Source organism: Canis lupus, chromosome 7 (assembly GCF_003254725.2).
Source record: "Canis lupus dingo isolate Sandy chromosome 7, ASM325472v2, whole genome shotgun sequence".
In the NCBI taxonomy this organism is placed as follows: Eukaryota; Metazoa; Chordata; class Mammalia; order Carnivora; family Canidae; genus Canis; species Canis lupus.
In genome coordinates this window covers 27,749,409-27,764,403 of record NC_064249.1, presented here as the reverse complement: position 1 = coordinate 27,764,403, position 14,995 = coordinate 27,749,409, and the positions used below count along the sequence as shown (strand labels likewise).

The window sequence follows — 14,995 nt, the reverse complement described above, 5'->3', positions numbered from 1 at the left end:
GCCATTTATCAGGGCACATATTAAAAGGATGCTGTCCTAATTGCAATTGGAGCTTAGTGTAACCAAAGAAACTCAAATGCATGCCACAGTTGTATCTTGCTGCTTTTCATAGGCCTTGCAATAAAAGCTAAACAGTTTTTAGTGGCTTTTGCAATTATACTTCCCTTCAATTTTCCAAAAGTTGCAGGGCCCGAACCACACAAATCCCATTAAAGTAAGTAGTTGTTGTGCAATGTAAGTCCCTTTGAAAACATTCTTCAATGCCCATAAAATGATCAGCGGGCTGCTCTTTAGATCCGCTTGCCTGCCATGTTTTCAACCAAAAGGAAGAAGGCAAGCTTTGATGTGGTGGTTGGTCTCTGCTACTGAAGCTGGCGTTTTATCTTCTTGCATCAGATTTCTTTCCAAATTGATGTGACTCAGGCATACGAAACACATTTTTCTTCAGATTTTATTCCTAAAATATGTTCTTCTGTACCTTTAAATTATATTTGGCTGACCTATTTGGAATCTCCAAGGCTTCTCCCACCATATGCAGAGCAGAAGAGGGTTGGGGTCTTTGGGAGTTAACTGGAGCCTGTCTGGCGAGTGCAAAGCTGCAGTGAGTAAGGGGTCTCATGTGCTGCCTGGTCCTGCCATTTGAGGATGGCCCTCCTCATATTGTCTTCTCCACCCACCCTTCAGTGCAGTTTTGGCAGCCAGATGTGGAGTCCATAGTGAATTCCAGCCCAGAGCCAAGGACAGAGCTATTGTTCCCCTTAACTTGTATTTGAATGCGCAAGGGTCATCCTGCGCATCCCTGAAAAGAAGATTCAGGCTCCTTTTCCTGGAGCAGTGCTCACATGTGTCCTAATATCCCAATCCATCACAGACACATTCTCTGTAGCATCTCATTCTCACCTGTGTTTCTGCTTCTTTAAACTGTTCCTTTATCTTGGAGCTGCTTTTCTACTAAGGAATAAAAATGAAGGACCAATTCCTGCATTTACAAGGGAATCAGAACCACACAGCTTCTCCCATCTGTAAATCTGAGTACTAACATATTTGAAAAAGAAATGGTGAAAGTTCTTTCTTCTACAAGTAAAGTTTTCCAGTCAAAAAAGATACTGTTAACCTAATTATTTACTGTGGACTGTTAGAAAGCATAATTGGAATTCAGAAATTATTCAGCCCCTTAAAACTTCAGATGAATCACCAAAGTTCTAATTTTCTAGGACTGCTCCTATGCCACAGTACTATCATGACTCTTTCAAGATTTTATTGTCATGTAATTTATCAAGGGACCCATCAGGGGAGCTGGTGGTTTGTAGTGGACAGTTGGTGGGATATGAGTGAACGGTGGAAGATTTCAAAGAACTAAATCTTTTCTATAGGAATAGATGAGTCCACTGAGGTGACAAACATTTGCACAGATAGAACTGAACCATACTTTTTTAAAGTATTTGATTATACACTAAAACATATGCAGGGATCAAGAGACTAAAAGATCAATATGGATAGAAATTATTAGCAAAGTCTTAGAGGAGGTAACATTTGGGATGTGTCACAGAAAACAGAGATTATGAACTGTGTCCTAAAATGAAAGAAAGTGAAGGACTAATATGGTGATGTGGAAAGAAGATGGAAGATGGGGTTTGCTACTGTGCAAAAATCACCCTGCACATATTTAATTGATGAAGCAGAGACTTATGGAGGCCACTGAAAAAGAAAATTCAAGAACATCTGGATCAAAGTAGCTATTCTAGATGAGAATGTTTACATTTTTTAAAAGACTATTCTGGTAGGAATGACAGCATGTGATACACACAGACCCTCCATCTTAGACCCTCTTTATATAGCTCGTTTGGAAAAACTTGTATTTCCCATAAAATTTCCCCAGGGTAGTTGTTTTTTATTTGTATCTCTGATGCTTCATACAGCATGACTATTGTCATTTGCACTTGAGACTGGAGTGGAATTAGGAGTGCTGGCTTCTAGCTCTGGCTCAGGCATAGCTGGTATTGTGATTTGGGGAGAAGTCACTTCATTCTTTGAGGTTTCATTTACCTCATCTATAAAATAAGAGGGTGGAATTAGACAATTTCTCTGGCTTCATTTGATGCCAGTGTTTTATGACGCATGATTCCAAGTGAAAATACACCTGTGTTCACAAGGCCATTTTGCTGGTTTTTATTAGAAATCGTGGCCGTAACTATATACTTGCAATTTACTCAATCATCCATGACATACATAAAAATACATAATCATTCATAAAATCCATAAACACCTTGGATTAGAAATATTACAATTTTGATAAAAATACATCCACATCTTCTGGTTATTTTGCAGCTTGGTGACTCCTACCCACTTCAGAATTCCAAAGTATGAGATGCTTCCTGATGTCCAATTGGATATCAGTATTCTTGGACAGCATGTGTTAAAATCAGCCTTCTCCGTAATTGATTTTACAAAAAAGATGACCCGCCTGCAATAATAAAAACACACTGAATTCTCTCCCCTCTATTCAACCAGACTCTAGAATCTGCTAAAAGTGCTTATCACAGGCCCTTCATACGCCCCACATTTGTAAACCTCTGCAATGTTTATGTCTCCTCTCATGCAGCCCAGGAGACTGTGTTGGGTCCCGTCTTCTGTGTTCTTGGAGGAAAACAGAGAGTGCACAATTTGTGGTTAGCAAGCAAAGACAGCCGAGCCCAAGGGCTGCTGCTCAAACTGTCTCAGTTGCCCGCTCATTGTCTCCTCCCATTATACTTGCACTTTGGAGGACATTTGCCAGATCCAGACTCCTTGAACCCCTGTTATTTGTGTGTCTTTTCTCACCTTCAACATGATCCGGACTGGTGTTTTCATTTCTTAAAAACAACAAGAACAGTCACTGGGAAACTTTTGCTGGCCTCGTTTCAGGTCATCATAGCTATTTATTCTGTGTCATAAACTATAATTCTCCATTTCCCTTACTCCCACGTCAGGGGAGCTGGTGGTTTATAGTGGACAGTTGGTGGGATCTGAGTGAACGGTGGAAGATTTCAAAGAACTACCAAGAGACTGTGTAGCAGGTTGTAGTACTGAGAACAAAACATAAAACACTCTTGTTCTTGATCACAGTTTGGCCGTACAATAAGAAAAGGCTCATAAAACAGCATAAAGGCTTTGGAATTTGTGGTTATACCTGAGAAAGACTTTTCTTGAGGGAAGAAAACAAATCATAGGATTGGTTTAATAAAGTGTTTCCTTTATATGAATAAACATAATAGCCTAGGTTCTGTCTAATTGGTCTCAGTCCTGGGCAGGTATGGAATCTATGGATTTTTTTCCAGAGCTCTTCTCTGTTTAATAGGTGCATAAAATGCAGGTTGTAGTGCTATCAAAAAGGCCTGGATGACCTAGAGAGACCTCAGGTCAAGGCAGGTAGAACTCTAGACAAAAAGATTTGGGAAAGGGAGTGAGAACAACATGAAAGCCTCCAAATATTTAAATTGGAAGGAGAACTCAGACGTAAGGCAACTGCTGAGTGTTGTTTGACCCCAGGTGTTTGAATTCTAGTGTGGATGTAATTGTAAATGAATTTTTCTGATAGGTGAATAGTGGTATAACCAGGATATCGGCTGGAATATTCCAGGCTTTGATAGATCCCAGAAATCATGATAATTAAATTGGCTCCATTCTCAGGATGCCACAGACCTGACATTCTTACTAAAAGTGTCATAGCAACTTCTTCAAAGCAATGCTCCTGGTTGAGATGGTCAACTGTGAACACAACACTAAAACTGAAAGAATGAGTGTCAGCACTTTCTTAGCTGGAGGAATGGAATTGGAATCATATGGGATTTTTCAACAAAAATGACAAGAAAAATTTCACATTCAACAAGCACTTACTATATCTGGGTATTTTAAATATCCAGAGGAAACGTCCATTCTAAACTTCTATTCTGGAAAGGCAGTATTCATAAAGAAGGAGTCTCTGATCAAAAGCACTTAGAGGCCTCATTGTCAGGCACTAAGAGATCTGGGCCACGAGCTCCTGGATTTAAGCTGCACTTTGAATCCCCACCCAAATTTGGAACATGCCCTCAATTTGTGATAAGAATAATATTACAGCTCAGGTAGGTATTACTTTTCCTTAGGATAGCTCTACGCCTTGCATAGAGCCCAATGTGGGGCTTGAACTAAGATCAAGACCCAAACTGAAATCAAGAGTCGGATGCTTAACCAACTGAGCACCAAGGCACCCCCAGTTGCTTTCTTGAGTGTGTTTTGCATTTATAGTTAGAGGGGATCAGAATGCCTCACATGTTTGAAAAAAATGGCTGAGACCTACTCTCTATTGAATGTGGAGCAAGGGACCAAGCCCTGCTTTTCCCTGTCCTCACTCTCATTTCCCTGTTTTGCTTTGAGCACAGAGTCTGAAGGGAGGGCCATCGGAAGTAGAAGTTCAGTTCATCAGGTAGAGCATGTGTCTTGGGCCTCGGCACTTCCCTGCTCTAAATCTCTGGGCACTGCATGGCCTCTGTAGTGGCTGAGACCTCATGGGGATGGTTTGATGTGGGTGGTAGCACAGTTGGTGTTCCGCTCAGCTTCACACCACCATCATTCCTACCAACACTGACACGGGCAGCAGGACTAGAGCATGCTACCCTCTTACTTCTGTGGGCAGGCTAGATGAGCAGCTTGCCAAGGTGTCTTTGGGGGAACTGAGAGGAAAGCAAGGAGGGGAACTTCACAGGTGAAAACTTGGGTTCATGATTCTCCAAAGGTTCTGGGTAAAAGTGTTTCAGAGACCTTTCAGTACTGTTCCCTGTACTTGTGTTCTCACAGGGCAAGTCCCAGGCCAGTGCTGGCTTGGGCTGATGGTGTCGGAGCACGATCCCTGATCTAGGCTGGGGCCTCTGAAGCATGCCTTAGCAAGAGCATGGAGCCTTGAGCAAATGTAGCTAGGAATGACTTGGTGTTTCCAGGGAAATGCGTGATAAAATAGGAGTCCCTCTAATCAGTTTGAACACATTTTTTCCTCTCTAACTCTGCCTTTGTGTTTATGTGGGTATGTTGAGGAGAAGGAACCAGGAAATAGTTGGTTTCTTTGCTTATGAAACTATAAATGAACATAATATAACATAAAACAAATAAGGTCCAAAGCAATTTACTCGTCTTCCCCTTCTTCTTCCAGAGAACGTGGTTAGGAGTAAAAATTTCCTTTAGCCATCTTTGCAAAAACAAGCCTCAAGAGTCATGCAAGAAATGTCTCCCTATCAACTCAGACCTGCTCCCAGATTTAGAAGCAGCAGCCGGAGATGGGGGGGGTCCTTGGCCTGTGATGTCAAAAGCACCAATGCCCCCATCTGAACACTGAAAGTGACATTTGCTCTAACACTTTATTAAGAATGTGAGCAAAAGAAACAACCTCTTACTGTAGATGTTCAGCAAATGAGTGTAAACGGGGACCCCTGACGTGACTTTCGCTCCTTAGCATCTATTTCTCTTGCTCCAGATGATCAGCTGAACTCTGAGGAGAAGAAGAAGAGAAAGCAGCGGAGGAATAGGACAACCTTCAACAGCAGCCAGCTGCAGGCTCTGGAGCGCGTCTTTGAGAGAACACACTACCCAGACGCCTTCGTGCGAGAGGACCTTGCCCGCCGGGTGAACCTCACCGAGGCCAGAGTGCAGGTAACCCAAGTACCGTATCAGGGGCGTGTCTCTGCAGACTGCTCACAACCACCAGTCATTGGTTTCAGGCAGGTGCTCCTACTAAGAAAGATGACAAAGAGTCAGCATGAGGACAGAATCAGACCCTAACTGGGTTTCTTTGGGCAGCATAGTATTTTTAAAAATCAACTCTAAGCCCTTAGGTGGGCAGAATAGGCCCTGCTACGAGTCTCCCCCCTCGTAGCTACCTGCCCTTGCACATTCCCGGTGCAGACATTGTCCTTCTGAGCATTTGACTCTGCATCTTCCACCCCAGCTTTCGATTTGACCTTTAGGATGGCCACAGAGATGAATTCTCTGCTCCCACCTCAGTTTTCCTTCCCTGACTTTGGGAGTGTACAAACCTGCAAGAAATTTATTATAAATGCATATAATCGTGGACGGGGGTGGGAATGGAAATGAGTACATCAAAGACCTCACATTTGGGAACTGCGTGAAGACCTCCTTCCAGTAGATGGTTTTGTGTTTCTGTGAAGTGAAGAAGGACAAGGGCATATAGGACAGTGTAGAAAGAGAACAGCCTTTCTTTCCAACATTCATGCCATGACACATCAACTTCAATACAGATATCTAGAAACAATACAACCTGGGATGAGTTATAATGATGATAATCATAGAATTAACTAGCACTACTTGAACCCTTATATGCCAAGAGCTCTACATGAGGTAGTCTGTTTAATCATCATGCCAGTTCAGTGAAGTGGATGGTATTCTTCATCTTGCAAATGTGGAAACTGAGGCCCAATGAGTTTCCAGTGTTCTGCCCAGTGTCACATAGCCAGCAAGAAGCTCAGCTGGGATTTGATTGCAGATATGCAAAGTTCACCCTTTTAAGCACTAGAGAGACTTTGGATAAGTAAGAGTCTCTTGGCTCAGTACTTCCTCAAGAAGTGCCTTCCTCTCCCTGCTGAAAGTAGAGAGAGAGATTCATTGTCTTCTATAGAGCTGGTGGTAGGCTGCCATTATGATAGGGGAGGGGTGGATTAGGCCAATCTGTCTTGTCTTCTTGATGAAATTATTTTTTTGTATATTTGTGCTCAGTCTGGACTTGAGGGACTTCTTTCTGCAACTGACAAATCTCTTGGCCAACAGGGACCTAAGCTAGACCCCGTGGGCATTGGGGTGGGAACCATGTCTGTGCCATGAGATGGGGCATACAATAAGGGACACTTGTTGAGTTGATGGAGAGGGGCCTGAAGATCCCTTCAGCCTGTTGAGAAAGTTTGTGGGGGTTCTGCCCATAGGGAAGCAATGACCTCACCTAGAAGTGCTCTGTAGGGGAAAACAAGAGGTCAGCAACAAAAGGGAAAGTTGCCTAGACTCCTAACCCACATGGGTTAGGAGAAAGTGTGAGGCACTCAGCACTGTTTGGCAATCCCTCACGGCTCAGGTGAGAATGACCCACAGGATCTGCAGGGACAAGACTCAGTTTTGCTGTCTGGATTCCGCCATCCAAAGCAAAACCCTGAGGTTTGCCTTCCCACATCCTCTTCTCCCATGCTGCTAACCACAGCTCTCCAAACATGCTCTGGATTTCCACTCTTAAATCCCTTCCTCTCCCTTCAAACCCCCCATATCTTCTATGCCCCAAGTCTGGCCTGCTGCAGTGCAATGAGTAATTTTAGACCAATAACCCACAGTACCTAGAAGCACCACTTTTACCCTGATGATTTGAATTGTAAATACAGATACCTGGACTGGGCAGTGCTGGAATCTTTTTTTTTTTTTTTTAATGTGAAAGAGCAGTTTGTGAGCTGGTCTTACCCTACATTACAACGATAAACAAATGCTTTCTTATATGTGGAAACTATTTTCTCCTCGTTTCTCACCCTACTATGTTCTAATCCCTCGGACCTGTGGACATTTTGTATGTGAGCAGGACAGAGTTCTCCCTCCACAACTCTATTCCTCCTCCATGAAGTTCACCTTCCCCTAGTCTGCATTGCTCTCTTCTGGCCCTGGCCTTCTTTATGGCATTTATCACAACAGGACACCTATTATATTGAGTTGTATGTGAGCCAACTTCCCCAACTAGAATCCTCTTGGATGGAGGCCATATCTTATCATTTTTGCAAAGTTCATTTTTTTTCCTCTCTTTCTTTTTCCTCTCCTTTCTTGCCTCTCACCCCCAAACATCTATCAAGCATCTATTAGACTCTTGGAACTGTTCTGATTTACTGGGGGTGAGTAAGACACTGGCCCTCTCCTTAAGGGTATTGTAGACTGGAGGCAGAGAAGATGGATGCACCTGCCATACTGTTATGATATAGTAAGATGATTCCTACACTAAAGGAATATATGAGAATTGGCGATAGACCAGAGGCGGGAATATGCCCAGGGAAAAGGGGAGAAAATACACATATATTAAGCACCCATTCTGTGCCAACTCTCATGACAGCCCTGTGAGTATTATTTTCTCCATGTGGTTAGGAGACAAAGGATCAGAGGCATTAAATAACTATTCAATGACAAATTTTTTAAGTAGTGGGGCCAGTATTTCAATCCAACTCTGTTAGACTTTAAAGTCACGTTCTTTCCACTACAACTCTTTACAGAGGAGGCAATATTAAAGTCCAATATTGACAAGCAAGTCTTTGAACACCTGAGCGGAGAGCGGGGGGAGTGGGAGACTACCACAGGCAGAGGGAACATTCGGTGTGAGTACGAAAGGGGGAATAACTGAATACATCTGGTAGTCTCGAGCCCACGGGAGGAGCTGAAGTGATGGAGGGCCAGTGCATGAGGTCCAAGTGATGCAGAATGTGGCTGGGTTGGTGGACCAAGAACTAATTCCTGAACAGCCTGTGTTCTATGGTAAGAAGTTTTGACTTTATCCTGTGAGTGATGGAGAGCCAGTGGATGATATACAGCAGGTGTGAACATGATCCCTTTGAATTTAAAATGATAAATGTAATAGTAATGCCAGGAACATGTGAGAAACAAAAGAGCTGGGCATGTGTGAAGCCTGAAATCGAGGTCCAAACTCTCCTTTCCTGTTTTCTGCCTGGGCCCTTCCATGGACTCAACTCCAAGGGGTACCAGCCTCATGGTATTTTATACCAATGTTGCTCCCAGGAGTCCTGCAACTATCCTCAACTCCAAACCATACAATTCCTTTCTCCCATGCCTTGTTATGCATTTCTGTAATTGTACCTAAAAGACTTGTTCTGTAGTTTTTCAAACTTACATGTCTGTCTTCTTTTAATAGACTGTGAGCTGCTTATGAAGAAAGACTAAGTCTCATCTCTCTATTCCTGGCAATTAGCACAGTCTGGAACAGGACAGGGACCCCATAAAGATTTCTTGAATGAGTAAACGGTAGTATAAAATTCCATGGCATTTTGGAAGACTTGTATGACCATGAGTCAGATGTCCTTGAGCACAGAAACTCAGCCATTTATTATTTGAGTGAACTTCCAGATTACTTAATCTCATCAAACCTTGTTTCTTCAACTCTGAAATAGAACAAATAAAACCTAATGTATGGAATGGCCATGACAAGTAGAAGTAATAATGTATGCAATGTGCTTATGGGAGTTCCTGGCCCTAGTAGCACTTGATAAATGCTATATGTGTTATGAGCTATAGCTGACACGGTCTCTAGCTGCTCTTCCCTGTTATCTCTTTGCTCTTCCCCTGGTGCTCCTTGCATCTTCCAAATGAGCCACTTGCTTTGTCAATTCTTGCCGCAGGCACCATTTGTGAGATGAGGAATTTTCTTTTAATGTGTGATAAGTTTTTTGAAAGTAGATGATATTTTCACCTTTTGAAGAATTTTGAAAAACAAACAAACAAAAACATTTTAAGTCATGGTATCCATGGCAGAAGTCTAATAAGGTTTCTCTCTTTTCCTTGATGACAAAACAACAGGATCTTAACCCATATTTTGCTGCTCTGTGGGTTAGTGGTGGATCTCATCTCTGGAGGCATGATTATGGAAGTCCCTCTAGGTTCTGTTTCATAGTCTTCTCTGCTGATAGAATAACTCACTACTGTGGCCCAGCAGGGAAGGACTGTGGCATCTTTGTATTGTTGTGGGAAGAATTCTGTACCTGCATCTTCCTTGGGGAGGGGTTATACAGTAACATTGGCCAGGGCATTGTTCCTTATTTGTGTAACCTCTTCATCTTTGTTTTCCTCTTCCTCCTTGTGCCCTGCTGCCCTCCTGACACTCTTCCAGGTGTGGTTTCAGAACCGAAGAGCCAAATTCCGAAGGAATGAGAGAGCCATGCTGGCCAATAAAAACGCTTCCCTCCTCAAATCCTACTCAGGGGACGTGACTGCTGTGGAGCAGCCCATCGTACCTCGTCCTGCTCCACGACCCACCGATTATCTCTCCTGGGGGACGGCCTCTCCGTACAGGTGAATGACTGGCCCAACCCCCTTGCTCCACTTCCACACGTTTCTCAGCGGTCGGTCACATTCAAAGCTGCTGGTGCGGCTGGCTGACATTTCTTACTGGGTTAACCTCTTCAGAGACATTCAACTTGCTGACACCCCCAGATTTTCACGGGAGATCACTAGTTGCCCCAGGAGCAGGGTTTGGGGCAGAAGATAGAGGGCAGGCCATCAGCAATCTTCTCTTGGACTCAGGAACTCTTGCAAAGGTTTCAAAGATGGGGAAGAATCTAAAAGAAAAGATCATTAAGCTATGTCCCAAGTCCCTCTTGCAACCATTCAGGACAAAACTTGACTCCATTTCCAAATTTAAGATAGATGTGTTTCGTCATGCTCAAGTAGAAATTTAACTTGTAAGGCTCCAAGTGTAGGCTTGAAGGCAAACTTTACAGTAAAACTGATTTTGAATTAAAAGAAGAAAAGGAGGAAAGATAAAGGAAGGGAAGAAGGAAGGAGAGAGAGAGAGACAGACAGACAGAGAGGGAAGGAAGGGAAATCCACGACCATTCTGATCACGCTCATGGCCACAGTCCATTATTAGCAGGTGGGGATGTCTTATGATCCAAAAATACCTTCCTGTTCTATTGTAAATTCTTACCTATGCATCTGAAGTTCTTTGGGGTCAGTTTGTCTGTGCGGGGCATTTAAAATATAAAAGCAATGTATAATTTACACAAAATTTTTATATTAAAAGGTGAAGAATTTTAAAGAAGCAAATAACAGAGTACTATTTCAATATCTTGGAGAGGCTTTTAATCTCCATTTATTATGATGTTCAGATAATACAAGTTAATGTCCAGGGGAAGCTGAGACCCAAGTGCCTAAAGCATCCTCATTGTTCGAAAGTGCCTTTCTTTGAACCTAAACCTGAGTACTCTTAGAAACCAGGTCAAGGCTGTGTGCTCTCTCTGGCCAATCACAGTGGAGGAAGTATTCACAGATTCATTTATTATGCTTTTATTTGCCTTTTTTATTGCTAAAGTTAATTAATGCTTTAAGGAAAGGTCTAAAACTAATTATAGGAGATTATCTTCCAGCTAAAGCTGAACTCCTAATGTGAAATACCACATTTGTAAAATGCAAATATTTTACAGAAATTAATGGTTTTAATCAAAACATAAGGCCTCACCTAAATGTTCTTTCTGTTCCAAATCAATTCCTTGAAAGAAATGCCATGAATGTACTTGGATTTTTTTCTTTTAAATCCCCCATTGTGAAATTAGCCTGAATTACATTGGTTTTGGTACTTAGAGACCCCATGCCTGAGAAATTGGAAATTTCTATAGCTCTCAGATATAGTAAGCCTCGCTGATTTCAAAAGATCAGTCCTATCTAAATATCTAATTTAAAATTTAGACTCTTTTCCCATAGGACTTACCAAAAACACATTTTGGAGACCATTGTGAAATCACATATTCTTTAATATTTTCAATACGTAGAAGACTGCTCTGTTTCTCGATAAATATTGGTAGCTCACAGACTCACTAAATGGCTTGGGAAATGGATGTGGTTCAAAGCTTGATGTTTCAAGGTCTCTGGTTTGAATTTGGTCATGACCAGAAAGTATTGCTCCTTTTCCTGCCTGGGTCCCAATTAGGAACTTTTCACACCAGCTCTAAACCATCCAGATGGCTGCCACATAGTCTTTACCAGTGGAAGCCTGAGGGCGGTACAGTGTGTGGGTAGGGCTGAAATCCTCCCTGATTAATATTGGATCAGACTGCCTGCATCTCAGCGAAAGGTGAAGCCCTGGTGCCTGCATCACACATATTTTGTATGTGTGAATCTAACTGTAATTATTAACATGCAGTTTATGTGTGCCTTTTTTTGAAAATGTTCTATTTTATTTTGAAAGATTATGTAGAAATACTAGATACTTTAAAAAAATTCATAATGCCACCATCTTGACATAACTAGTTTGTTTATTTTTGCAATTAGAGTTCAGTATTTTATATAGTGTAGCTTTAGTGTACATATTTTGTATTCTGCTGTTTTCATTTAAAAGTCATATAAACTAGTGCTTTTTATGCATTTCATGGTATATACTTTTATATAATTTTTTCTCTTAGATACAGAGTTTGTAAAAAAAATAATTAAAAGTCGCATAGAATCTGATTGTTCATATTCTGTATGAGGAATAAATTAATCTCCAGATAGAAGTAGAAGAATGATGGTTTAAAGCAGTAATTTAATCAATATCAATGTTTTTGACCCAATGTTTACTGAAGTGTTTATATTTTGGTTAATTTCTAAAAGTGGCAAGCTCTTCTGTTACCCGGAGATTTTTCTGCTATGTTTAGAACCAGAATACATTACGGTTTCACATTTTGAAGCTTGGTAGGAAACATGTCTTGTTTAGGAAACATAAAAGAGAAACAAGTGATGAAAAGCAAAGGAAATGATAGACCTTCTGTGTTATAAAAAAAATAATAACTGGCTATTTCTTTTGGTACATTGATGTCAAGTTAGTTATCTCACATGTGACATTCATTAAAAGGCATTTCTTTTGGTTAATCCTTGGAACGCTCCTGTGTGCTAGCTCCGTCCTTGCTCTGGTTTCAAAGAAGAAACTGAACACTAAGCCTTCAGCAAGCAGAATGAGACCCAGTGCTCGTGATCCTTGTTTCTGTTCAGCAATTAGGCCACATCACCATATTTTCATTCGAATTAAACTTGCATTCCATTGAACATAGTAAAAAGTGTAAGACTTGGAACCTATGTAAACATGCCCTTTGGATTCACTGTCTATCTCAGATCAGTGAAGCACGCCTGTGGCTAAGAGTCACCTTCTGGGGTGTTTCACCCCCTGGGATGACTGATGTGGCTTGGTCATACAACCCAGGGACAGTGAGCAAACAGTTTTGCCAGAGAGGACAGTTTGCTGACTTCCACAGCTCTCCCCTGGAAGAGGAGAGGAGGAAACCAAGACTCAAAGCAATTGTTTGCATATGGTCAGAATTATGAGATGGGATATTAGCCAACACATTTTTTGCTGGGTGTCTTTTATATCCAGAGTGGTGGCTGTATAATTTATCATTCAAGCTGGAACACGTTTAAGAGTGAAAGGGGGGTGCTATTAATAATGACACCAGAACAACAGGCGTAACTGGGGACATATGGTTCATCCTGTTTATAGCATGACATGGCCTCGTCTGTTCCCTTGAGCATCTTGTAGGTGATGACGTCAGGCAGGCAACTGAGTCACCAGGAGGAGTAAACATTCTCTCACAGACACTACTGTCCTGGCAGGTGCCCTCTTCATCTACCCATAGCCAGTTGAGGGAAGCTCGTTTCTGGCACATATGCCCATTGCTTAGCTCAACTGTTTTCCATAGACAAAGGAGAACACGCACAGCACCAGAGGTATTAAGACTCACGGATCTTGTGGTGCTTTGCCTCTTGGGGAGTGGTGATCAACCAAATCCCAGGCTTTTAACTGTTATTCTAGATGAAGTAGTCAAGAAGCCTCTCCCTAGAGACATCCGTTCCTATGGGAGCTAGGAAATGGCCTGGATCTGCACTGTTGGTCTGCAGTGCCAATTCCAGAGGGAGGACTGGGCTTCAAAGAAAACTAGTGACAGGCAAAAGAGCAGCCAGCTGTCCTTGTCCACAGCTCCCCTCCCCATCCTTCTCCTCCTCCCCCATTTGATCGTGGTCACGGTGCTGCCTGACATCCACTGAACGCATTTGGCTCATTTCTCCCTTTCACGCTTTCAAAAATAGATCCTCGTCCCTCCCAAGATGTTGTTTACACGAGGGGCTTCATAACGGATTCTAACGGAAGACACTGAAAAGGTAACTTGTCAGAGGGGGAAGAGGGTGGCTGCTGGGGGTAGGGTTTAAGTGGGAATTAAGTGTGTTCAAGAAAGCGGGTCTTGCAGTTTTAGTGATGCCAGTAGTGAAATCCTCAAGTGGGGAATACTCTGGGAAATCGGATCTGCAAGCATATGTGCCCATAAAGTTAAGGGTAGTATGATACCCTAAGGTAGAGCAGGACTCCTCAGAGATTACTGAGCATGTGAATCACTTGGGATTGTGTTGCAATGCAGACTCATTCTGTAAGTCTGGAGCAGGACTTGGGGTCTGCATTTTTAAGTTGCTTCCCTGTGATGCTGACGCTACTGACACTCAGGATTACATGACTGTAGGACATAGGGCAGGGGTCAGAAGAACTGTGTTCTTGTCCTGGCTCCTGCTGCTTCCCAGGCTGGTTGGAGCATCAATCTCTTATGTAGCCTTGCATCTAAGGTTGAATTAGCAATGTTTCCCCACTACATATCTCACAGGGGCATTTGATTCCAGGCAGTCAATGTGCATTTCAAAAAAAAAAAAAAGATAGGAAAGTCCTAGAGAAAAGAGAAAGATGCAAGTCTCCGTGTATAAAAACATTTCTAGAAAGAAAAGTTAAATATAGCAGAAGGATCACTGAAACTACAGTGTAAACTGGAATGTGGTCCAAGTGGATCTACTTTAAAAGCTAAACTGCATTTGAAAAATCGACTTCTGCATTTGAAAAACAGAAGTCAGAAATACTTATTTACTTCATGAAAGATCACTTCCAAAAGGATTTATGGAGTCTCTCTTTACAAGTAAATGTGCAGAGGAAAACTGAGATGGGGTTGTCTTAGATGAAGCAGATATACCTCTGTTCTCACAGGGACAAAAGAACAATCCAGAAAGATGGTCTCCAACCTCTGCACATCACAGGCAGAGTCGCAAAAGCCTTAACAGCCTTTGGAAAAATCCCAAGCTGGTGAAACCGTAGGATCTCAGGATGACACAGACTCTCGGGCTGACAGATTTGTCTTTGGGGGGAAATTTTCAACAGCTTGTCATCATTTGTCCAAGAGGGCCAAAGAGAAAACAAAGTTAGAGTTGAAAACTGAGGCAGGCATTA

General features: G+C 42.2%; 1 protein-coding gene across 2 annotated transcripts in view; it reads left to right on the top strand.

Moving 5' to 3' along the window:
* The window catches only part of PRRX1 (paired related homeobox 1), a 72,950-nt gene that overhangs the window by 50,018 nt on the left and 7,937 nt on the right, over nt 1–14,995 (top strand). Inside the window, exons 2-4 of one of the 2 annotated variants that reach the window (XM_025430384.3) lie at nt 5,486–5,661; nt 9,881–10,062; nt 13,822–13,893. In XM_025430384.3, coding sequence (XP_025286169.1) covers nt 5,486–5,661; nt 9,881–10,062; nt 13,822–13,876 — 413 coding nt within the window. In that variant the 3' untranslated portion in view covers nt 13,877–13,893. The remainder of the gene's footprint in view (nt 1–5,485; nt 5,662–9,880; nt 10,063–13,821; nt 13,894–14,995) is intronic. The other variant, XM_025430382.3, reaches the window with a different exon arrangement.